The following is a 24,633-nucleotide window of genomic DNA, read 5'->3' as shown; positions in this document are numbered from 1 at the left end:
CCTCTCCTTTGTTCTTTCTATCCCTTCCCTTTTCCCCTTTGTAATTCTACCAGGAGAGGCTTACTCGGTCGCGTGGAGTTCCACGATTCACGTGGAGAACGGTAATCGCGCGCAGCTGCACCGCCTTTCAGATAAAAAGGCTCGTTCACGAGAGCCGCGATGCGCGACGACAATAGACGACGACCGGCGGTCGGTCGTTGTCGCGACATAATCGAAAGTATAGAAGAGAATCGTGACGGTCGAGTCACCTGATCGCGACAGGGCGATATTCCAAGGTGGCAGGTAGAAGACTAGGTAAAATCTAAGAGCATCCCGGGTGCTAGCTATTGTTCTTTTGTGCACGAGCATGGAGGTCTTGGAAAGTGGGTATCCCAGTAATAACCGATTCACCGGCTAATGGGAGAATAAATGCGTTTCCGCTACTTTGGATTCTACATGCAAATTTCTATGGGAATTTCATTTTTTAGAGTGCTCTCGATAATATAGAATCTCTTTCTTCTTATACATATCTATTAATTAAATTCTGTACAAACATATATATTGCATATCATTTTAATGTATAATGTCAATCTACAATTTTCTAAAATGAAGCCCCTCTAGGCTTCCTAAATATTCATATTACATGCTAGCTATATTAGGTCAGTGCACTTCACTGACATACATTTCTCGGATATAGCCTCCCTGCTCCGCCAAAGACAAAGGCAGAGGATCTTCCCAGCTTATTTACCTAATTATACTCCCTTTCTTGCAAGGTACCAAAAACGTGTTCTAAAACTCACCTATGACGGTGTTAGCAGCGACCTCTTTCGCGGCGGCAGCAGCAGCCGCCGGTCCATGAGCCAAGAAATCACTCAGAGACAACGAAGAAGCGATGATCTGCCGTTTCTCCTCGAAATTTAAATAATCCAGGCTATTGCTCCTCTGTGGTCCAGCGACGATCGTCACGGTCTTTGCCGCGTGATGATGGTGCTGCTGGTGTAAATTGTTCTCCACCGAGAGGTTACTGGGTTTCTCATTGCCAGACTCATTGTTGGCCGCTGGACTAGGCACCAGATATACACCGCTAACGCGTATGGACATCGTCTTGGGGCGATCCTTGAAACGGCCACGCTTCTTCCGCCTCCAGGGGCTGAGGATCGCAACCAGGCCCGGTAACGAAGCTACCGGCTGCTGGCCAGTTGAAACATCCTGACGGCTGCCCGGTCGAGAGGTCGGCTCGCGTCGCTTGTTACTTCGAGGCAGCTCCACGGCTCGGCGTTTAGTGCGTTCACGATCGCCGAGGAAAATTTATGGGCTCCACTGTGCGCTTCTGGCAGCGGCTACCGTGCACGCTGCACTCGATGATCGGTTGATTTTATTTTCGTCGATCTTTACGGCCTCTTTAATTCCCACTGAAATTCTTGGACTTAATTTCTTCGATTGTCACTTGCACTTTTACGACGAATTACGATCTCCTTATTCTCCTTCTTCCTTTTTCCTTACTTTTCTAGTTATTTTAGATGTAATTGATTACTACTAGATAGAAAAAGGTACAACAGGTATTCAAGATGGCAGGATTTCCGTATCACGCTTAAAAATTTCAATGGAGTCGAATTCGCTGATTGGAAAATATATTTTTCCTGTATTTGTATTTTCGACGATTATGGCACTCTGTATGAAAAATGGCCGACCCAAACGGGGTGACTCCGGACCGTTGCTTCGACGGTCTTTATTTATAACGGAAGGAAGCGAATACGAGCCTTCCGCGGTCTTTTTTTTCTCTCGTGGCGGCCACGAGACACTCCGTGCTCGGTCGACGCTCCACGGAATCGTCCTGCGCAATAGGAATAGGGTAAAACGTTAACTCTCCCGTTTAATGGCACTGGCTGTCATGAACGACGTGCATTGTATCGTACGGAAGAGGTCGCGAACGATTGTGTGTCCACTGTCCCACGAAATGTCTCGTTGCGGTCCATCGACCTTCTGTCGCTTCGATTATCGATTGTTTGATCCGAGCTTAAACGAGCGCGAACCTTATATGTTATTCTGGTCATGATTTAGAAGTCACTAAACTCGCAGCGATCGTAATGCACACCTTAATAAAGAAATCGATAACTTTTGATATGTCAATTTGTTTACAATCGTACAAACAGAATACACGATCGAATTTGTATAGTAAAGTTCGTATGATGAAATATTTTCATTATATCGAGACGAAACGAGGTGTCATGTATGAGTTGAAACAACATTTCTACGAACGGAGCAATCGTACCTAACCTAACCTGTACTCCATCTGAAAACGCAGCGAGATGCCGAAGGTCGAGATACGACAGCACTGGCTCAGCCAGAGAAAAATATCTCGTGACTGTGGTACGTTCAAATAAAACGACATTCACGATTACGTAAAATACAATAAACGAGGCTGGTACGCGCAATATACGAAGCTTGAGACACGAAGCTTGAGGCACGAAGCCGGCTAACGCGAATAACCTCAAACATCCGGTACTTATACTGACTGCCAAAAGAGTACGTACGTATAGTCATGTATACGGGACGGGTTACAGCGCACGCAGAAAGCATTCGGTTTTATCGATGAAACGGCACGGTGTAATGTCACCGAGCACGGCGTGATGGTGGTCGAGAGAGGAGCCGGTATTACGAGACGTATTTCGTGGACGCACAGAGGACACACACAGGCACGTTTTGTTGTGACGAGAGACACACATACTAGATGATTCCTTAGGGCAGTGTGGATGGCTGATTTCGGATGGCAGGATTTGAGAAGGAGCACGAACGCTCCTCTCGACGTAATATCACAGCGGTGACGATTCACGGCAGGCGTCGCCACTCCTTCACGGAACACCTGTGTGCCTCCTAGCTGCAGGTGAGAGGAGAGCGAGACGGAGAGAAAGGACGCAACGATTATAAACACAGAAGCACATACTACGCGCGTACGCACAGAGCCACGTAGAAGAGAGACAGACGGATGCAGGCACAATAAGTGGAGAGGTACAATGCCACCGATCTCTCCGAATGAACTTAGCACAGACAAGAGAAGAATAAGGCGAAGCTAAACGAGCCACGATATCACGATGACGAACAACGATCAGGGGTAGAACGAGCAACGCCGACGTCGACAAGGAAGCACGCACTCGTAAAGTTGACACACACGCTGCTCTCTCGGTATTCGCGCACAAGAGAGAAACACAAACGCGAGAAACGTCTCGCGTCGGGATGTTCGCGAAAAACAGACGATCTCGCATAGACACGGACACACGGAGGACCGGATAGTTCGCGCGGGGACGGATTCGCGACGGAATTAATTACCACTGCACCGATGCAACGTGTAAAAACAAACGGAAACCAGACAAACAGGCAACAACGACGACGACGACCGCGCCACGAAACACACACCGAGCGAGGCTCGTGAACACTGAGGGCGGCCATGCGATCACGGCGCCGCCACGCGACGCCGATAGGTATCATCGGCCACGAGACAACGCCGCGCCAGACGAGAATGGGGGAAAGTGAAGCTACTATACTACCTTCGCCGTAATTTTTCATTAATGAATTTACGAAGGGTCTGGAACCGGCTGCTGCAACAGGATGGGTTACGTGGTTACGGAACCATAGGGTGGAATAAATCGTTCCTCCACTATAGGGAATAACTATTTATCCAGGGAGAAAATATTTTGTTTAATTTATTTGATTAACTTCCTGCCTGTAATGATTAAACGCGAGTGAAATAATATCATTATTTGCATACGTATGATCGTATCGCATGGTCACATTGGTTTTTTACAATTTGTGATAACATAGAATGTAAAATAATCGATAAAGATGTTTTCAAATTTTTATAAAAACATGTTTCTGTACCTCAAATCACACTTTTTTCATCGCCCGATTTTAATACAATAATTTATGAAAAACATACTCAAAAATAAGTCACGCTTAGTTCATTGTTCCCGCTAGTCTAATCCGAATAAGCTAATTAAAAGCCATATAGTCCACGTATGTATATCTTGTACATTATATTCGCGTGTATTCTGTATTCGTTCTTTTTTATCTTTAATTGAAGAAAATTATAGATCGTGTTAGAATGTCACTCGTACCGCCTGTTACGCTCCAAAAATGTAAACAACTTGCCACGCTCGTGATAGACTGTAAACGCCTATAACGACGACTGTAGACCAAAGTCACGCGAACATGCGTTACGATGGAAATCTTCAGGAACGATATCTCATTGTGTACTTTGTAAACATTAGGAATTTTCCTTCTACATACTTCTGTGTATATTTACCAAACATTTCGCCGCTGAACTCATTAAAAGAAAAATAAGTAAACAAAAATTAGATCTTAATGAAGTTGTTTTCAACTCACAGTCGGACAAACTTTTAGCGAAATCAAACTCAAGCGCATTTTCACGCAATTCGGAAAGTTGCAGATTTAATTAGATGCATCCAGTGTGATAGTTAATCGAATTCCGATGTAATGGTTAATTAAAACTTCTAAGGCAAACAATTAGAGAAACAGCGACGTTCCAGTTTCCGGTTCGTATTCTGCTTTATTGAGTTTCCATTCTCCTAGAAATAATTCTCGTTGGAATGCTAAAGATAACTTTTATCTTCGATACTCAACAATTACAGATGAGAAACATGAAACTAAAATTCTAGATAGTTACAAAGTCTTAGAATTCCTAGCCAACTTCCTAACAGACACAGAAAACGGAAGATCAAAGACTAAAACCATTTTCGAGAAGAAGAAAAGATTCTTCGTATAGCGTCTATGCGGCCAACGACGAGAAATGCTCTAAAACGGAACTTCAGAAGAATTCTGTGGAACGTCTAGTTGGATTCTATCAAACGGAACCTGCCATTACAAAGGACTCGGACTGTCTACTTGAGCGATATTTCCAGGGATTGTAATAACACAGCTTCATTTTCTTCTATATTTTCAGGTATGTATCCTATCCTGGAAAGAAATGCATGGTCTTTTTCTTGATTTAAGAAGAATTCGATGCAGTGAGGATATAACTTCATAAGTGGCAACAGTCGTGAAATGATGTTTTTTGTTCTCTTTCAGACGATGGAGATTACTGATTTGCATATATACACGTTACCCTATTTAGATAACCTTCATAGGCAAATAATATCCTACTTAAAATCTAAGAATTTGGAAAGTTGCAAAAGGTATCTATCAGGTAATAGGGAATAATCAAAACTATGACATTATCCCGAACACACAGTTGTCTGTAGGCATTACGCATCGGAAGCATCGAGGCGCGAACGTTCGAACTGGAAATTGCTGGACGGAGCATGACGCGAACCACGTGGTATTTCCGAGGCGTCTAGACTCCTTAATTTAAACCGACTCGCGAATCTACCGACGTTTCGGCCCCGTCTAGCCGCTGTCACAACGAAACGGCTGAAATATGAGAAACACAACCCACTCCTCGAACCAAGCACCGAAATCTTTTTTCTACCATGTCCACGTGTAAATCCGCCTTTCGTTTGGAAACAAAGAGGCCAGCTGTTGGCTGGATTCGAGGGAAATCTGTCCGTCTGTTCGCGAAACAAAACATACGGTGAAATTCGAATTTAATTCGGAAGTTGGTTGTTCTCTTTGAAAATAGAACGGAAACGAGTATTACGTACTGCTTTGCTAACACCGGCGCTCTCATCTTTTACGCTCGATCACGGCTTAAGCAATGCGCGTCTGCGTTGAAAGTAGTAGAAACTACGGCCAAGAGATGCGTTTATTGGCACTGGCCCAGTGGCGACTCTTCTTCTCCAGCGTTCGTCTCTCGCCAAATGTAGCCTCGTCACAGGTCGCAGCTTCGTGTAATAGTGTTCGTACGAACGCAGAAACAACTGTTTTAAATACTGTTCGCCGATATATCTCTCTGTTCTTGTAATCTGGTGCGAATCACAGAAAGGCTGCGTTACGCTTCAGTTCAATGGTCAAAGTAGTCACTTCCGTTCAACGGACAGACGGTTCTCGTTGACGATATTAAGTGAGGTATAAACTGTACTCTGAACCGATCCATCGATCGCTGCGAATTAAGGTCAGTTTAATGAAAAGAAACATGATTAAGTGTTTTCCTAGATCTAAGAATATCCGTGGTGAAGAGCTTCGTCTTTGAAGAGGAGCGATACTGTCGCTATGTATATCCGAGTAAAAGGATTCTAGCAATAAGAAGACAACTTGTCATATATTTTTAATTGCATAAAATTGTTGATTTTGTCGCTTTATGTTGGATAAGAATATGATTTTATTTAAAAAGTATCAATGATCTATTAAAAAAGTTCATTATTAGCAATACCACTTAACGACGAGTTTATGGTATATACATTTAAAAAAGTATTTGACGTTTAAATTTTATTTTCTTTATTCTCTGAAATCGCTATAAAATGCAGCTGACTGCTGTAATCCGTTCAATTGGTACAAAGACCGTTCCCCGTGGCGGATCTATAATTATTCAGTATGTTTGTGAGCGATTCCAGGAACCATTCTTGGCCACTGGGCGAACGCCGCCCACTTAACAGTATTAATAATTGCAATAAGGAACGGGCATCCTTGCTGGGTCAAATTATCAGACAATTCACAATTAAGAGGCGGAGGGTGGAGACGTATAATTAAGGCAAAGTGACGGTACATCAGCGACAACCGCAAGCATCTACCAGTGGCAGCTAGCGTTGCACTTACGTTTCCTTGTGCTTTCACGGCTTTCTAAATGCAATCTGCTCGCAACAAGCAACCGCCATCAAGCAAAATGTCGTCCAGTTAGAAGAAAAATCAGTTTTTATGAATCACATTTACAGTATATCGACTTCCTTACTCATTCTATCACGAATATACCGCCGTCCATAGGAATTCGAACACTTTGATTGATTCGCATTAAAAATACACAAATGTCCATGAATTAATGGTAAACTAACGACCACAAGCACTATTTACTACTATCTTATGGAAACAACAAATATATCTTATACTTAATTGCTTATTTTCAGAACCAATAATATATTGAAAGAAGGCTAGTCAAAGGGTAGGGTATGCAATATAATTAACTCGATCGAACACATTATCACATGGTATACCAACATAAAAAAAGCTTGTGCCTAATCAACGAAAATCCTATAGAAGCAACTAGAACATGTTCAAATATATTGAATTGTCCGAAACATATCAATATTTTTCGTTTAATTTAGCTTAATATATAATCTAGCTTTTCATATTTAATGTCACGTAATTAACGTAGTTGTTAATATCTCAAAATATAATAAACCATTGCATTTTAATTTTCTAATTAAGCATTTAAAATCTCGATGGAGATGTGTTTCAGCTTGCACGGATGTGTTTAAATATATACAAATATATGAGAATTATATTAACGAAACAGAACAGATCAAGAGTATGTTGTCTTGCTTACTGTCGGTCTCCCCAATTTTGTAATTCAATACATTTTACCAAAAATAGACACTAAAACGGCAATAAAAAAAAGAATAGGCACAAACATTATACGTTGGAATTTGTTCAACGATTGTGCAAATAAAAACGCGACTCTGACAGATTCTACATTCCCATTCGCTACATTTCGATGCAACTCGTCGTGCGCATCGCGCGTAACGCGTATCTAGCGACATGCGAACTCTGCTGCTCTCCATCATTGGTTATTTATAGCGAGCGCAATAATCATAAGTGCAATTCGTAACGATCTAACAAGACAGTCTACGTACACTATGACATAAAAATTATAACAATTAATATGATAAGAATAGATTTCAATAAAAATTGTATGGCATCCTTAGTATTGTATATTCGATGAATATCGAATAACAAGTGGAAAATGCCATTTTATCTTCCCTTTTGTTTGAACCACTACTTCTAAGAGAAATGGAAAAAGTGGTGTGTGTAAACAAAGGGTAAAGTGGAAACACGGCGCATAGTAAAGAGACGTAGAGAATTAAATAGTGAAGAAATCACGTGTTAGTTAAGCCACAGCACGAAAAACGTTTCTGTGATAGAAACAAACTAAGAGGCGCAAGAGTAGTAACTACGCATATACTATAGGCGGCGCGGTCACCCATCTTTCTGTATACACGAAGCAACGTATTGCACCACAAGAGCGAGACCTTAGCTACGAGCCATGTCACCAATGGTACCACGTATACAACATAGCATCTATTTTATATATTAGATGAATTAATCTTTTATTTATATACAATGGTAATTATAAAATGAAATTACAAAATAAAATTTATAAATTATGAAATTTCTGTTTTAATAATATAATAAATGTATAATAAATACCGAAGCAGCTTTAGCTCAAATATCAAGCGTATATTACTGCATTAACATTATAACAAAGTTATTAATAAAGTGCGGATATTTATACATTTTTATACTTCTATGAACATAACTAAAGGTACATTAAAACATAACTGTTCAGCGTGAAAATATAAAACCAGGTAACGGGCCCATAATTGATCTAGACGCGTTGCAACATGGGTACCGTATCGATGGAAGAATCTGCGATTAACTTGGAAGCGTACTAAACGCGCTTATCGCAAGATCGAACGATAACAAAAGCCTGCGCTACGTCCGTCCATCAGATCGTTGGCCAACCGTCTGGATAAGACGTTGTTCGACGCGATAATGGCAGGAAATTAATGACAGTTAAGAGGGATGGGAACGACGGACGGAGTAATGAAGAGATTGCTTTCCTTATTACCGTGTAAATTCATGTTACTTTGTTGCATTAACGGGGACGCCGGCGAAAACGTTCAAAGAAAGGGGAAGTAACGTGTCATGTGCTGTGAAACGTTTTAAATTGTAATTAAGAATACGATATACATATTTAACGTTAGTGAACGCTAGTAATTATTTAGAATTGCTGCCACCTTACCAATTTCGATGATTTTTGAATATATTGCAGAAATGAACAGTTTGAGCAACTTTTTCCTATAGAGATAGCTTCCGCTTGGCTTTAGTTCCCGAGATATTCGCAGAAAATTGTCGGTAGCACTACACTGAATTTTGTCTATAAATTATGCGTTCGCAGCAGCGTATACGTTAATATTGGTTAGCAGCCGCCATACGGCGCGGTGGCTGGATAAAATAAGGTCTAACCCAAACCCAATTCTTATCTTTTGTTTACAGTTTATATGGGTTTAGATTATGCGTTATTTCATCCAAGCCGCCGCGCCGTACTGCGCAATTTACAAGCGAATTTCACTGTAGTGTAATTTTTTGCAAATATCTCGGAAACGAAGACCGAGCGTCGGTTGTATGTATGAGAAAAAGTTGTTCAGACTGTTGTATTTCTACAACATATTAAAAAGTCATTGAAATCGGTGAGGTGAGCAACTTGTAAATAGTTACCGAATTATTTTTATAGCTACTAAGCATACAGAAGTGCTTGCAACGAAATTACTGTGGAATTTTATTGAAATAAGAAAATGATTATACATTTTATGTATTATGTATGTATGTATTATGTATTATGTATTTTGAGAAAAATTTCGACCTCACAAACGAGACCTCTTCGGTGAACGTCTGTCATAAAGTCCAGGTAAGAACAGATTCAAAAAAGACAATTACGAATTAATTACTGGATGTAATTTCTCATATTAGTAGATTTCATATATATTGCTTTACGATACATCTTATCGCTTCATCATTTTCATATCTACAATTATACCCAAAATGTGGATTAGATAAATACATAATAGTATCTCCCATAAATATACCGCGAAGTAACAGGAACTAAACAAATAATTCTCTCCGTAGAAGGAAGATCCCATGTAATATAATTTCACCGACAAACAGAATATTCAGAGCCGCGATAAATACCAGCACCTAGCGTTTTTGTTCTTCACATTGCACACGGCGAACGACTTAAGGGACCGCGTGTTTAATCGCGTATTTAATGTATTTAATACATTTAATAAACCCATAGCTGGAAATTAAATTCCTCTCTTTCCTGCTCATTACGACCACCGGAAGACGACGAGGTGGGAAAAGTTTAATTCCTTTATCGTTACGATATTACGAGTGGATCGGTATTCTTGATACAAAGTCCTCGCGCAAATGTATAATCCCGGAAGGAAGAAAAACCACGACTGGGCGGGATATTAGCAAGGAATAAAAGTATGTATATCTAATGTCTGGTATCATCGTTTCGACGATAACTTCATAAGCGAAAGTGGCGATCTCTCGTCGGATTAACCTAATGGAATAAATTACTCGAAGCAGAAGGACCATTGCTGCTTTTTCCTCCTTTCGTTGCAAGACGCTATCGAATCTCATTACCCGCTGCTGTTCTCTCCAAGAACTTCATTAACAAACGAACAACTCGTTGAACTTGAATTTGCCATTTTTCCCTCTTCGAAACTTAATCGAAAGACGATTTCTATCGGTTTTTGTTTCGTTACTGTGGTCATAGCAATCAACCATACATAGCGTATACATACGTAAAATGTGTAATAAACATTTTATCTATACTAAACAATCGTGTATTACAAACTATTTAATTACATTTACAATACGTCATTTTTATTATAGGATATAATTTAATTTTGTAAAATCACAGCGTTTTTTCTCATTTTTTCCTCTGGTCGTCACTGTAAACAATTATCGTGTTGTCTACTACTTTTATACGAAGTTTGAATGTCTCACAAACAAGCACCATATCGTTTCATTCGTATAATATAAAAAAAGAAGCATTTTGTCTTCAAATGATTTCAAGCAGTTGATTTTTGCCCGCTTTTTCAGGTTGAACACTCACTCCACTGTGCATCGTTTCGTTCAAAGGATCAAAGAGGAAATTTAAAACTTCATTTACCGGATCAGGACTTGCCCAAAGCTGCTACAGAAGACATTTTCCATAGATAACACATCGTCTGGTCGATAGCGGATGTTCTTTAAAGCATTTTTCCGACGGGCCAGCACCTAAAAGCTTGCCCAGCAAAAGCGCCGTAAAGGCGGATCAGGATTTACGAACGAGGTGTGTGTTTGAAAAACAAAGCCTCTCTATCGAGAGACCCTCGACGGATTATTACGTGACAGGATACGACATTAATGTCGCAAACACTTCAGGTTCATGGTTTCTCACGTGCAAACTGTATACCATCGCACGCGTTTCAGCGATACGAGTACCATTGTAAATCATTTTTCTTGATGCTTTCATCGCACACTTACTTTCTTCCAATTTAAACCTAATATAATATCTAACTGCCCTAAGTATCGTTTAAGCGTGGATGTGTGTGAATTCTATATGCGTCCACATTGACTATCATTTATTTCGATGACATTCAACTTGCAACAAATCAACACGAACTTTCTGCCTAATGCGATATAATTTCACAATCCATTTGTCTCTTTGATCCTCTAGAAAGCTACATGATACAATATCCATAAATAGTTGCTGATCATACTAATCATTGCTATCTGTTTCGATTACCTCATCGAAAGCAGTGCAAACAAGCGGTCAAAAGGTCGAGATTTTAAAAGCACGAGCAGCCATCTCTCGCGCGACGCAAGGACTTTCATCTCACGACTTTGAACCATTGTAAGAGCGCAATTAGAAAGCCAGAATATCGGAACGGAACGCGACATTCGTTTCATTGACACGCTTTTATCTTTCAATTTACCCGTTTGTGTTGCACGATCACGATTTTCTCATGAAGAAGAACTCAAACATCGGCGAAGATATTCGAATACCACGCACGGGTCGCCGCTAGTGCTCCGCTTTTCCATCTAATCTTTGATGGTTCGCCGCAAGGGCGACCGTAGGAAAATTCTTCGGATGACGATCTTGTCACCCTCGAATTCCTGGTTGCTTCACAAAGACTATAAACGGATACGAAATTGGGACACTAGGTCTTGCAGTGACTACTATACCGATTCGTTAGTCATATCCTTATGAAAGATGGAAGGATTAAAAAGGGGACAGCAATCTGAGTGTAGTTCCATTTCGGCGAATTCGGGACAAGGCTGCTCATGCATGCGCGATTTCTGCTCTATTGTGATCGACGTTAGTGGATATTTTTTGAGTTGTGCGCTGAAATCAACGGATACTAAATTTTATTATTGGATTAAAATGGATGAGAAAGGATTTAGTGTAGAATGATATGTAGAAGCACCGAAGTTACGACGGTGATTTTAAGTTTGTTAGAAAATTATGGAACTACAGTTTAAGCTTATATTTAACACGTATTTTAATTACTATGTTTTAAACTGGATATTTTTCAGGAAGTTTGCAATAAATAAACAGAATGTTAAAATGAGTTATAAAATTGAGATAATAGCGTGGAGAGAAGTGAGATTTGATGTATTTACACATATTATAGGTATTTTGAAATACTTGAACTACATGATTTTACAAATGCTAAAAATCATCGAACTCCTTTCATTTGAGTGTGGAAACATCAAAATGGAAAGATTAAAAGAACTAGACCATACCGAGGCTAGAAATATTTAGGAAATGAAAATATTCAACCATTTTCTCAATTCCATTCAATACATCTTCCACTAAATAGTTCAATTCCCAGCATAATATTTTTCATCAAAATCATTCACGAACAGATTGAGAAAAAGCAGTTGGTAAATTGCCATAAAAATAATTACCATGAAGTTGAATATTTCTCTGGATCTAGGTAGCAAGGAATAAAATGGAAGAATTCTCTAAAACAAGATTTTCACCTACAGATTTAATATATTCCTCACAATTTCCCAGCTCTTCTTCTACTTTGCATTCTTCGATAAACTGCCAAGCAATTATCGAATGCCAATTAGAGCTTGACTCTCCTACCCAATAGTTAGGGAAACCATTTAATTGAACCCTGTCAGAGGATATCAACAACGCTAATTACAAAAACTGATACACTGCATCAAGTACAGTATCGATAGTTGACCACAGGATACACGAATATAAAAAATCCCAAGTAATTTCAACTCTACTGCGGTTATCGAATTTCAATGTATCAATTTCATTCTTGTTTTAACACGTAGAAAGATTTTTAATTTTCTAATAAAAAAGAAACATTAGCATACACCCGATACAAGGGATTACTCTAAGTTACATAATATTTGAATATATGTATTTAATAACACAGAAAATACCCATCTCCTATGTAAATAATAAACCAACTGTAGGAATAGGAATTTTATTCCTCACTGTTTTATTTCTTACTCGACAACAATTCATACAAATCTTTAAATTCAAGAGGTTTGTTAACAATAAAAGGAACAAATTATTTGAGATTAACACAATACAAAGAACGCAGTAGGTTTAGGAACACAGGGGATTTCCTCGATAATTTTCCTAAAAGCTAAAAGAACTTCAACTTCTTCGAAACACTAAAATACCCGCTCACTTGGCAATTCGGGCAAATAACACGAATGTAAAGCGTTTCGCGATGCTGAGGCGTTTTCGCGCGGAAGCTAGGAACTTTCCAAGGGAGCAAACAGTCTATTGAGTAAATTGTGTGAAAGGATTAGTTTGCTAATGCCACCGACCATCGTGATAGTTTCCAGAAAGGCTCTTCACGTTCGTGGAAGCGTCATGAAAATTTCTCCTCCGTTTCCCTCCGACATCGCACGATTGAACTTGAAATATTTTTCCACGGGAAATAATCCTGGAGGTAACCCAAACCGTAAATTTCTCTCCCTTTATGGTTTAAGAAGAAGAAAGGTGTGACATGTATCAAACCAAGTTCAGACTCATTCAAGTAACTGGAAACTTATTTGATTATTATTTATTTGACTTTGTACTATTCTTTCACATTTCTATTCTCTCATCTTCATTGAAACAAGTCACTTGACAGAATTTAGAACGCTTCGCTAATGTGAGTTTATTGATTTAAATTTGTGCATTCAAGTTTCGAGTAAAGTCGAGTTAACATTACATGTAAACTCTTATCGTTGTTTCGTCATTCTGGCGACTTTTGCGAAATCAATGGATTTCGAGGACGATGTGAAGCATTCTGAAATGGGTTTTCGTATCGACCTGAGGATAAAAAATTGGATAGAGTTAGGGAGAGGGTGCATGATATATCGGAAAATAAACGTGCCAATAAACGGAATTTATTGACACTATATTAAAATAGAGTGAGCATCGATCTTCTTTATTACGTACTTTTCATATAGCTATGGAAAGTAAGATAAGTCGATTGATATACCGTGGGTGGCTCAATAATCTTCGTATAAAGTAAATGTTCTCTGTTCCCTGTATTTTTGCAACGATATAAATTTTAAGAGTGTAGAATAAAAACAGAAAAATTCAGACGTATTTAGATAATAAGCTTCGGTGAAAATAATTAGAAGATTACCACGTAAAAATACGATTCTTTAGCCTTCTTGTTTACCAAGTTTCTTTACAATTCAAATTCTGCTTCTAAGATGTCAGCATACTAAGTTACGAATATATCAAGGAAAACGATAAATATTTAAATACATGTAAACAGAACGGTAAGAAGCTTCTCTTGTTAAATGGACATAAATCGTCGCTGAAATCGCGACGCGATGTCCCATATGAGGAATCTGTCGGCAAAAGCTGTCGCAATGATTTGCAATATCGCCAGGATATGCTCTCGAATGTTTTTACGAGGCATCAGTCGGCCGTAGGGGCAACGAACGCCGAGTAGGTTCTATTAGAACGTATGATATACCTCTGCTCATGCTGAGATAGCCGTTTCGCGAGGTCGTGTCTGAATAATTAAAGAACAAAATGAAGCTGCTCGGGGCTCTTTAAATGACGAACTTTCTTGTGGTAGCTAACGACTCGGCCGGAAGAAATCGGAAAAAGATAGAGCAGCGTTACAGCTATAATTGGTCCTCACTTTGAAGATCAAAGACTTCGCTCATATAGCCGACCGTGCGTAATTACACTATAGTGTTCTTCGTTGTGAGCTTGATTACACATTTTTACAAAGTTTCGAAAAGAATTCTACTACGTTGACGCTGGCTCGCCTGCAAGATGAAGCACAATCGAGAACAAATTTCATTGTTGAGAATTCAATGTTGATAATTCATTTGTTTACTGTGCGAGTGTGAAAGTTCATGAATTGATAATGATACTGCGTGAAAGAAGGAAGACCAAGTGCGAGACTCGTGTGAAAATAGGATTTCTTGCAAGAACTCCGATAGGTAAGTATTTTTATCGAATTGCAAATGAGTAAAAAGATGATATTTTTAATGATTAATTGCTACTGTAAAGCAGATACTTTCCAGAAGTACGAGGTTGCTAAAGAACAGAATATTATTAGAATATCATGTAGAGCGAAATCCTTAAAAGAAGTTAATCGTTCCTTACGAAATCTAAAGGAAAAATATCTTTAAAAACTGCACATTGTTTTGGAGCGAAATCTAGAAAATAATGGCAAAATAGATGACGCAACTATTTGCACGTAACTGTAATCGTGAAATTTCTCTGGCTGGTGTGACTCGATTGCAACAGAGTGACCATACAGAAGGTTACGAGTGCATAACGATCGCGGAATGCGACACAAGAAGCGCGCGCGACCGCGCGTTATGTAGCAACCGGTTTGAAATAACTCGCGCAACTCTAGGTCGCTCTAAAATAAAGAAAGCACGAGGTTTCGCTTTGCATGTCAATGAAACGGCGCGGTTGTTCCCGCGGAACGGCAACAAGATAAATTACATCGTAGCAAGAAAACATCAAATGCGATATGGGGACTGGTCATATATACAGGAGTTAATAGAAGAGCGCGTAGAGTAACAAGTTACAGGGAATATGTATTACGCGGTCGTTTTGTTACGTTAATTTTGCGCCTGGTATGTCACCCGTGTTCCCCGAAGAAAACGCTCTGCCGTGAATTAATTAATTAATAGCATCGGCCGTTATTGTTCGTTTTTTCTTGTCTTTCGACTCTTTGATAGAATTGAAAACTGTGGTAGTTTGAGACAAAGCAAGAAGAGGATGGTCAAAAGCTACTAAATTTGTAGCCTTTTAAGCTAAAACGCTTATAAGATATCGTTCTGTAATCGCCAAGGTACAAGCAACATTTTACCGAAGAAATGTTGTCAGAAGAAAAGAAGAATGAAATGTGATAATAACTCTTTATATTCAATACGTTCCATCTTGTTTTAGAATACAAATTATAGCGATAATTAGAAATATACCTATTTCATGAAACATTTATATCGTACTAGCTTACTTTACTTCGTTTCATTGTTGCCGATTAACAACATGCGCCATACGTCTTTACATACAACCTACATATATGAATATCAACTTTCCTTTACCAAACTTTGAATTTTTGCATTTCGTGGATTCATTTCGAAGTTACGATCATCGGAAGTCGAAAGGTTCCAATTTGCTTCTCAGCACATCGTCAACTTCGTCGACATTTTTTACAATTTTCCAATCGCATTTGCCATAATTGTACCTTCATCGTACCTTAGATGCCTTGTTAGAATTTTGGGTACCTGAAAATGTACAAATTTGGCGCTCATCGTGCAGAAATGTCAAACCTCAAGGTCCAAACAGCTTTTGCAATGCGCAATTCGAAACGTTTCCATAAAACGAATACCATCGATCGATCTCGCCATTTAGAACAATGATCCCCATATCGAGATGGCTCGGACTTACCGCGACTAAAACGTGAAAACTGCGACCAGTCTCACCGTGATGAAAAACAGAGCGTGTAACCACGAGCTTCGTTTCACGTCTCTGAGAAGCATAAAATTTATTATCGCTCTGCTCGTCGAACGTTATTGATGGCGTCGACTAAAGTTAAAGCAGCATCCTCCTGGCTTATCCGGCGGAGTTGCTTATTGAACGGATGCATTAGCGTCAAATCGTGCGTAAACGATCGTCGCTTTCTATCGAGTAATTATAGATAATGTGGTATTTCGCTTGCTGCTCTCCTTTTAAGAAACTTCGTTTTTCTTTCGTGCTAAAAAAAGGCCGGGTAATGGAGAAAGGATAATTAGAAAAAAGTTTATCCATGTATCGGTCGTAAATAGCCAGAGTGTTGTGTTAACACTTTGTCGATGGGGCGAAATTGATTCATAGCGCACCTTCGACAACCTGTTATTGTATAGAGTTATTCGTTGGTTAAATTGAAAATATGTAGAATATCTGTGCAGATAGACAATCGTACAAAAGATAAAGTTTAATGTAGATTGAAAATAGAATTTACTTTGAGGCAGTTTGCTCGTGTAGGATTTTTTTAAACAGTTCTTTTCTTCTTTAATTTGTGCTTTCCGATGGAATCGTAGGTAATACACAATTTATTGTTCTACATAGTTACTTGCTACTGTATTGAAAACGTGTAGAACATCTATGTGATTGAAGGCAGCTGCGGAAGATGGAAGCATCATAGTAAAATGTACTTCAAGTGAGTATCTCGTGTAGAACTTTACAAAGAATTTACAAAAGCCATGAAAGTATTTTCTCCGATATTTGGTTAACTCTCTCGTTCCCACAGTAGCCGTATATAGCCAAAATGTATTGAAAATAGAAAATTAAACTCTTATTAGAAGATGTTCATGGAACTATAGATAAGTTTCATTTCCTAAACAATCCATACACGTTTTTAGATATCAAAATCTTCGTATGAATTGCTTATTTGTCATACAAGTAACAAATAGAAAAATTACTGACAGTAATTTGCGACTGTGAAATAAGTTGGAAACGTGGGGATTAAAATATCACATTCGTCCGACGACAGCACTATCAAATACATGAAACTGAAACTGACGTGTTCTCCAAAAAAAGCGAACATTACTTACGTTCAAGAACAATGCAAAGATTTTTATCGCCAAAGGAACACGATAAAACATCTTTCATTAAACCACTCGTAAGAAACAGGCAGAATCTTTGCCGGCGGTAATACTTCGACATGAGCGAAACAAAGATGATAGAAAATAAGGGGAACCAGCGAAGGCAATTCTGCGATTTCCGGCGGGGGTGAGAGTCGGCCTGTTATTGAAATAGTTTCGTCGACGGTATTACGCCGGTTGCCGAGCTAGTTTTCGTTCTCCTGTAGAAGGTAAATATTACCAAGCCGGGTCGAAGAACCAACCATGTATTTCACGGGTATCGAATGCGTTACGTCCACGAGTGGAAACTTCGTTCACGAAATTAGTTCCGCGGTTAGTTTTCGAATGCGTTCTCACCGTTTCGTAGAAAATTGGATTCTCGCTAATTTCCTGGACAAAATTCGATTCGCGGGATCGTTACGGTATCGAGGTGCTTTCTCGAGTACGGCGGGCGAATTTAAATTTTAAAACAGTACCTGGTGTAACGAGAAAGGGTGCGCGATCAAAGAGCCGTGCAACAGAGATTCTAAATGGAGATCGAACGTTAATATAGAAGCAGAGCGTACAGCCGAGCCCTGATTTTCTTTCCAAAGAAGATCGATGTAATATCGTAATTACCTCGCCGCTCTATAGGACATTCGATTATGCGCGTAAACCCCGTAGCTGACAGCTAATGTCAATGATAAACGATTCCGGCCTTGGTTGGCGATGTCGATACCGCTAAGAATATATTTCCAGGTGCAAGATCGATCTTATACGATTAGCAGACAATGTTTGCAAAACTAAAAGGGCTCGAAGATCGTAAAATAAGACAAATTAGGGCTCGTGGTTTTTGACGTATTAATTTGAATCTTGAGAGTAGTATAATACGATCGATTCAAGAATTCGACATATTTTTCTTTACATCGTTTTATTTATCACAAAACTGCTATACAATTTACTTTACAGATTTATTTACTTATATAATGGAAACTGAATTTTTTTTTTTAAATTGGATTTCCTGCTAAATCGATGTATATGATATATCTCTCTCGTCGTATTTCTTTTCGAATAACTAAATCAGATAGTTTCTAATATATACAAACTCTTTATATCTTTCTAGTCTAAAAAAAGGACACACATTGGGAATAAATAATTTTTCACGTAACAAGCGACAGTCGAAGGACTCAGAGACCTTATTATCGATACCTTCGTGCCTACACGAACGGAATAAACAAGTCAGCAGCAGGAGGAAAGCCGGAGCATGGAAAATCCCATCGATTCGTCTCCCTCCTGTAAAACTTTCCAACTTTTCAACCGTTGGTACGAGTAGCTCCGACGCAAGCACCATGAACACGCATTTCCTACCAGACCACCTTGCCGTTTTTCCACAAGCTACTTCCGATTCCTCGTTCAATATGCGATCGACACACGCGCGTTACACAATCAAACTTTCACGATCATGCGAGAATCGCAAGAATACGAGAAAAACGAACGCAAATCCTCTGGCCTTTCGTCACGGGAACGTATTGGAAGAGTGGAAGTTCTTGGACGCGAAATGCGTTTATTATTATTTACAAGTTTATTATTTACAAATTAAACACTTAAAATGAATAATAATTTATGTGTTTTCCCCCTCGACAGTAGTTCGTATCCTTATTCCATAAATATTCGGAAAATGTAAATATTTATTATAAAAATTAGATGGAAATAAATCGTGAAATATGCAAATGCCAACGTCAAATAAACGCTATATTTATCGACGTAGACTGCGATATCTACTTAAAGCTACAAATTTTGCAACACCCGAACGAAATATTTGTCTATAAACCCATTCGTTCCTATTGCCACATTTGGTAAAAGCCGAATAAATCAAATTGCATCGAAATAAAATTTAAAAAACAGCCGCGTATGCAAATACATCGAAAGATTTATTCCGTGAAAAATGGTCCAGGACTTTTTCTTGCAATATATCTATTATATCCTGCAATGAGCTCAATTCCTCCTCAAGTAAAAAAGCACAGTTTCTTTGCGCAATATTCTACTCGTTGAGACTTTGACCCACTTTTACAAATTCAAAATATCTACCCCAAAATGTCCGAGACAATTTCTGTGAAATTTACCCTCGTGTAACTAACATTACGAATAAGCACCCAAATGTGCAGCCATCCGGTAGAAGCTGGAAAGTCTTCCGGTTTGATCGACGATATACATACATTTTCAGCAGCTTGCTGAAGAAACAGATGCGGAAGGGAAAAGAAAGAAGAAGGGTGAGTGTTTCGGAGCGTCTACGACGCCGTGACGTCTCATTGTTATGTAACCGTAGTCACCCTCTACGAGGAAGATCGTTTCTATCTCGTCCCTCTCATTTTCCTTTTCACGACGTCGGGTTCGGCCTGCGTATTCATCGCCGAAGTGCTTCTCACCTTTAGGTTTCCCCATCGCACACCCTTAGGTTGAGTGAAATGTATAGTCGGTGAAAGAAACGTAGTAAGAAGGTAAAATCAGTTAGATGTTAGGAACTAAAATTGATACAATTCGAAGCTTGAGCAAGTGCAGATTATACTATGTAACTGCAATTTCGTTCGCTTATGAGAGCGCAAATTTAGAATTCTGTTCTTTCATCTAAGAAACCGAGCAAGCAATATCAATCATTATAGTGCAGATTTTTATGCATTTTCATAGCAAATAATAGGAAAGAATGTATAAAATACTTCAAACATATGTCGTGTTTGTTGGTATTACTTTGCTAGGTGAAACAATTTTCCACGGATGTTCCACTTTTTTAATTATATTCTCAAACATACGAATTTTCATAAAATCCCTCAGTCTGATTATCATATGAACAATTGATTTGTATCGATAGTGACAAATACGTATTAGACGTGTGTATAATTATTTGTATGATGTATGATGTTAAATGGTGCAAGTAACTAAAGGGTAAGGACATTATACTTAATTAAAGAAGAGTGAACATAGGATACGTAATTTCTAAATTGTCACTGAATGTTAAAGTCAAATAAAATTGAAAAAGAATAAATAGAAAGGATATGTCACGGTGTATGCAACTTTTATCGCATCATATAGAGGATTAATTTTTACTGATACTGCGATTGTTATTGAACCAGAGTCGACAGAGATTTAATAGTGTAAAGTTTTAATGAAACATTGTAAACAGTAAAGTTTTAATGAAACGCTTCCACAGCCAACAAGAAGAACGTAGGACCCTTAGGTCGTCGATTTAATACAAACTTTACACACTGATAAATTTCGTTAGACTGTTTACAAAAATTCCATCAAAGTGTCTAGTGCTCAATATTTTACGAATTATTCGTAATCAAAAATCTCATTGCGTTCGACTACGCTTGAATTGAAATATCGAAAAAGTGCCAGCACGATGCGCAGGTAATTAGTTCACCTTGCGCGCTCGAAAGGAACGTTTAGCTCCTTATACTCCGTAATTACTTTATTCAACGTATAAATGTAATTGCTTGATTCAACAGAGATGTCTGTACAGTTCCAGGTACAGCTATATCAATGGCTATCGTCGTTAACTGTCTTCATTCTCTTATATACCTTGAGTAATTTACCACCCGATCACGTTTTTCTTTCTGAAGAAACAAGAATTTTCTTCAGTTCGAAGCAAATAAAAAGAATCGTTAACAAGTGATTTCTCGTTTTAATTTTATACTGAAATTTTGTTCAACGCCTTGGGGTCTACTATAGTTTCTTATTAGCCATGGATTTTCATTTTTTCATAATCTAATTTCATTTTTACACAGATATTGTACCCCATTCTGATTCCAAAGTTACAAACCTCTTCCTTTTTAATAAAACTTTCGGAAATTGTAGATTCGTCTGAAGGTTGATATTCGCTGGTTTCACTTCACCTAAATTCTGTTATACTGGCGAAAAAAATTCGGGCTACAGAGGCTTAAAATATTTAATAACAAACTGACGAAAATGGTAAAAAACGAAGTTGCTCAGAGAAGTACACCGTTTGAGATTAAACAGAAATTAGCAATGACGAATTTTATTTTGAACCTTCGGACATTTTCTTCGGTTATATTATGCGTTCATTCAATGAAAGTTCATTCTTGGCAAACCAAAAGAAAAGGGTTGCAACATGTAAATTCTTTTCCTTGGAATTAAAACGAGATTGAAACAAAAATGGTCTAAAAATCTCACAAACTACAAGTACGTCGAACGGAGACGATGTGGTGATTTTCTAGCCATCGCGTGGCGCAGCTAAAAACGCCGCGGAAACCTGAAAATGTTTGTCCTTTAAAGTGGCTCTTCCGGCGCCTTTCGCGTCGAGGTAAATATAAAGTAGGCCGGGCAATGCAAGCCGTGTTCCTAGCGGAAGTTCGCTTTCGTACACCAAATAGCAGCCAGTCCCCGAGCCCGATGCAGTGGAAAATTGTGCCTGGTTCGCGGTCTCCGCCACCAAAATAGGAATTCGATGTAATGCTTTGAAATGTTTGGGACACCAATCGAAGCTTCCGCAAGCTTTCCGAGATTTTCCGACAAGTATGGACCATGGTAAAAACGAAAAATTCGATTATCCACATGTATGAAATTGTTAAAAGAAATATAAGAAATGGTTACATTGGCTGTACAATAATTTCAGTACACGTAACATCGTAATTTATGAATGCATAAGTATAGATTTGAAATTGTATTGCTGTACGTTAATATTAAGTTATCTATGCTTGTTAAAATTCGAAAAATATCTTTTCTGTTGTGCAATAAATAAGATCGTCGCAGCGGCTTTTATGGTAGTTCATAGCAGCGGGATATCGTATATCAAAAGCGAAAATTAAAAAGTTTGAAAGAAAAGGGCGAACGAAATCAAGATAAGAGATACATAGAGATAGATAGAAAGTTTCGAGGCAGTGGTTTTATTGAAAAGTTTCATGACGCATTAAAAGTTGCGAGGTTCTTTTTACAGCCGTGAATAGTTGGGAATGATAATTACGTAGGATGCATAAGGGCGGCGACTCCTCCCGACGAGTCGTCTTGTTCGAATTTTTGAAGGTTATAGAAAGCATTATTCCTCGGTCATGATTCAATCGATGACCTAAATGCTTCGCGTGGGTCGCCGCCAAGTCAATGCAGAATAGAATACTTCTCGTTCGAATAAAGTGTCTCTTCTCAATTCCTATGCATCGTACATACGTCGTACAACGTGGTTTACGTGGTTTCTTATTTGTCAATCAACGCTTCCAGTTATTTGTATTTGTTGATCAAAGCTTTCAGTTATTGTACATTTCAGGAAATATGAAAGACTTAAAAAGAAAATTAATATTGTAAGAGCAAAATAAAATTAATTATAATATAGACACTTCTGGTTCATAAGTTTAGACGAATCTTTAAACGAAATCTTTAATGTATTAACCGAGGTAAATGATATAATTCTCAATCTTTTAGATGTAATCCTTTCTTTATTATTATTCTTATTGTATCTCTATATGCATCGCATATTCTCTAATAAATTGTTTCATTTGAAATATGAAAATAAATTGTATCGTATGTATATTTGGAATAATTCGAATCAATCCATTTAAAAAAATGTTTAATAATTATATTCTTTAATAAGAATAATACCTTCGATCGACTCAATCAACGGATTAAAATGATCCAACCGATCTTTTTGCTCTGAGGATAAAAGGATGAAGGACAGTTGCAACATTGTCTTCCAATCAACAGCCACAGGAACTAAATGAGATTGCATCTTTCTTAAGATCTAAAAAATATATAAATATTTAACTAATGACAAGGATATTATTTAGTAAATCAGTAAACTAGAATCGGATCGTCTCATTTTTATATCGTAATCAAGATCCTTGAGATAACAACGTAATGGACATTCGCATCAGAAATTCCGAAATGCGATACTGCATTATACATTTCCGTACATTTATATACATTCCCAGCGATAACCAGCTTTCCGTTTTATTTGATCCTTTATGCACATCACGTATTTTTGCGTCGGCAAGCTCGATATTCAGCCGAGCTGCCTCTATTAACGGGGATTCCATTTTATGGTTTCTCGATTACCCCATCTCTCATTTATTCGACGTACCTACGTATTAAGAAATAGGTAACGATGAAACGTCGTTACACCGATCAATGGTGTTATGTATATCCTTGCCTGTATTTATAAGTGCCTATAATAAGCGCCGAGAATAACATTAATACTGTAAATATGCTTACAAGGAGCCATGTGTCGAATAATAATTTAATAACGGGTAAACATTATTTTCGTAGAAATTCCTTTCCAACTAAATATAACGTTTACGTGTGTAGCTAAACTTGAAATGTTAATAAAAATATCTTAAAAAGAGAAGATAAAGAACCGTGACGAAATAAATAGATTACAAGTAAATAAATTAAAATATTAATAATGATCGTTGCTGATATTAAGATAAAGTGGCAATAACACGATATGTAGGTATAATATTTCACTCATGCCGCATAAAATATAATTTTTAATTCAGTCACAACACCACGCATTTTGTATAAATAATCACGATCGATTGCTGGCAGTTAGCGGAAAGATTTGATAAATTCATTCGTTCGATGAATTAATTTGCGACACGCGTATCTCTATGTCGCAAGTGGTCGCAGCGATCAATGCAATCAGATTAATGGATTTACACGGTCGGCGAGCACAAAACATTTTGGATATTTTTTAACAATCAGATCGCAACGTCCCGCCGTCGTTAATGGAATGCAGGAAATGGAATTGTTCCGAAAGGTGGAACTTCCTTTTTTCATCCTGTCGCAAATTAAAAAAAACAGATTGTCAGTATTCCCGATCCGGTTGACAAATCGGCGTTTCTGACAATGCAATGTAAAATAATCGAATCGTCGGCTGTTATTCTG

At 38.3% G+C, this 24,633-nt stretch overlaps 1 protein-coding gene across 9 annotated transcripts in view; it reads right to left on the bottom strand.

The window, feature by feature from the left end:
* The window catches only part of LOC122565961 (phosphatase and actin regulator 4B), a 395,355-nt gene that overhangs the window by 326,059 nt on the left and 44,663 nt on the right, over nucleotides 1–24,633 (bottom strand). For 2 of the 9 annotated variants that reach the window (XM_043722563.1, XM_043722564.1), the window contains exons 1-2: nucleotides 2,708–3,380; nucleotides 780–1,813 (exon numbers count right to left, since the gene is read on the bottom strand). The exons of 3 other annotated variants lie outside the window; for them this stretch is intronic. In XM_043722563.1, coding sequence (XP_043578498.1) covers nucleotides 780–1,080 — 301 coding nt within the window. In that variant the 5' untranslated portion in view covers nucleotides 1,081–1,813; nucleotides 2,708–3,380. Of the gene's footprint in view, nucleotides 1–779; nucleotides 1,814–2,707; nucleotides 3,384–24,633 lie in introns of those variants that run through there. 4 more of the 9 variants (XM_043722565.1, XM_043722570.1, XM_043722567.1 and 1 more) reach the window with 4 other exon arrangements.

The sequence above is a fragment of the Bombus pyrosoma genome, linkage group LG3 (assembly GCF_014825855.1).
Source record: "Bombus pyrosoma isolate SC7728 linkage group LG3, ASM1482585v1, whole genome shotgun sequence".
Taxonomy (NCBI): domain Eukaryota; kingdom Metazoa; phylum Arthropoda; class Insecta; order Hymenoptera; family Apidae; genus Bombus; species Bombus pyrosoma.
Note: the sequence above shows the minus strand (reverse complement) of the source record. Positions and strands in the feature narration are given on the sequence as shown.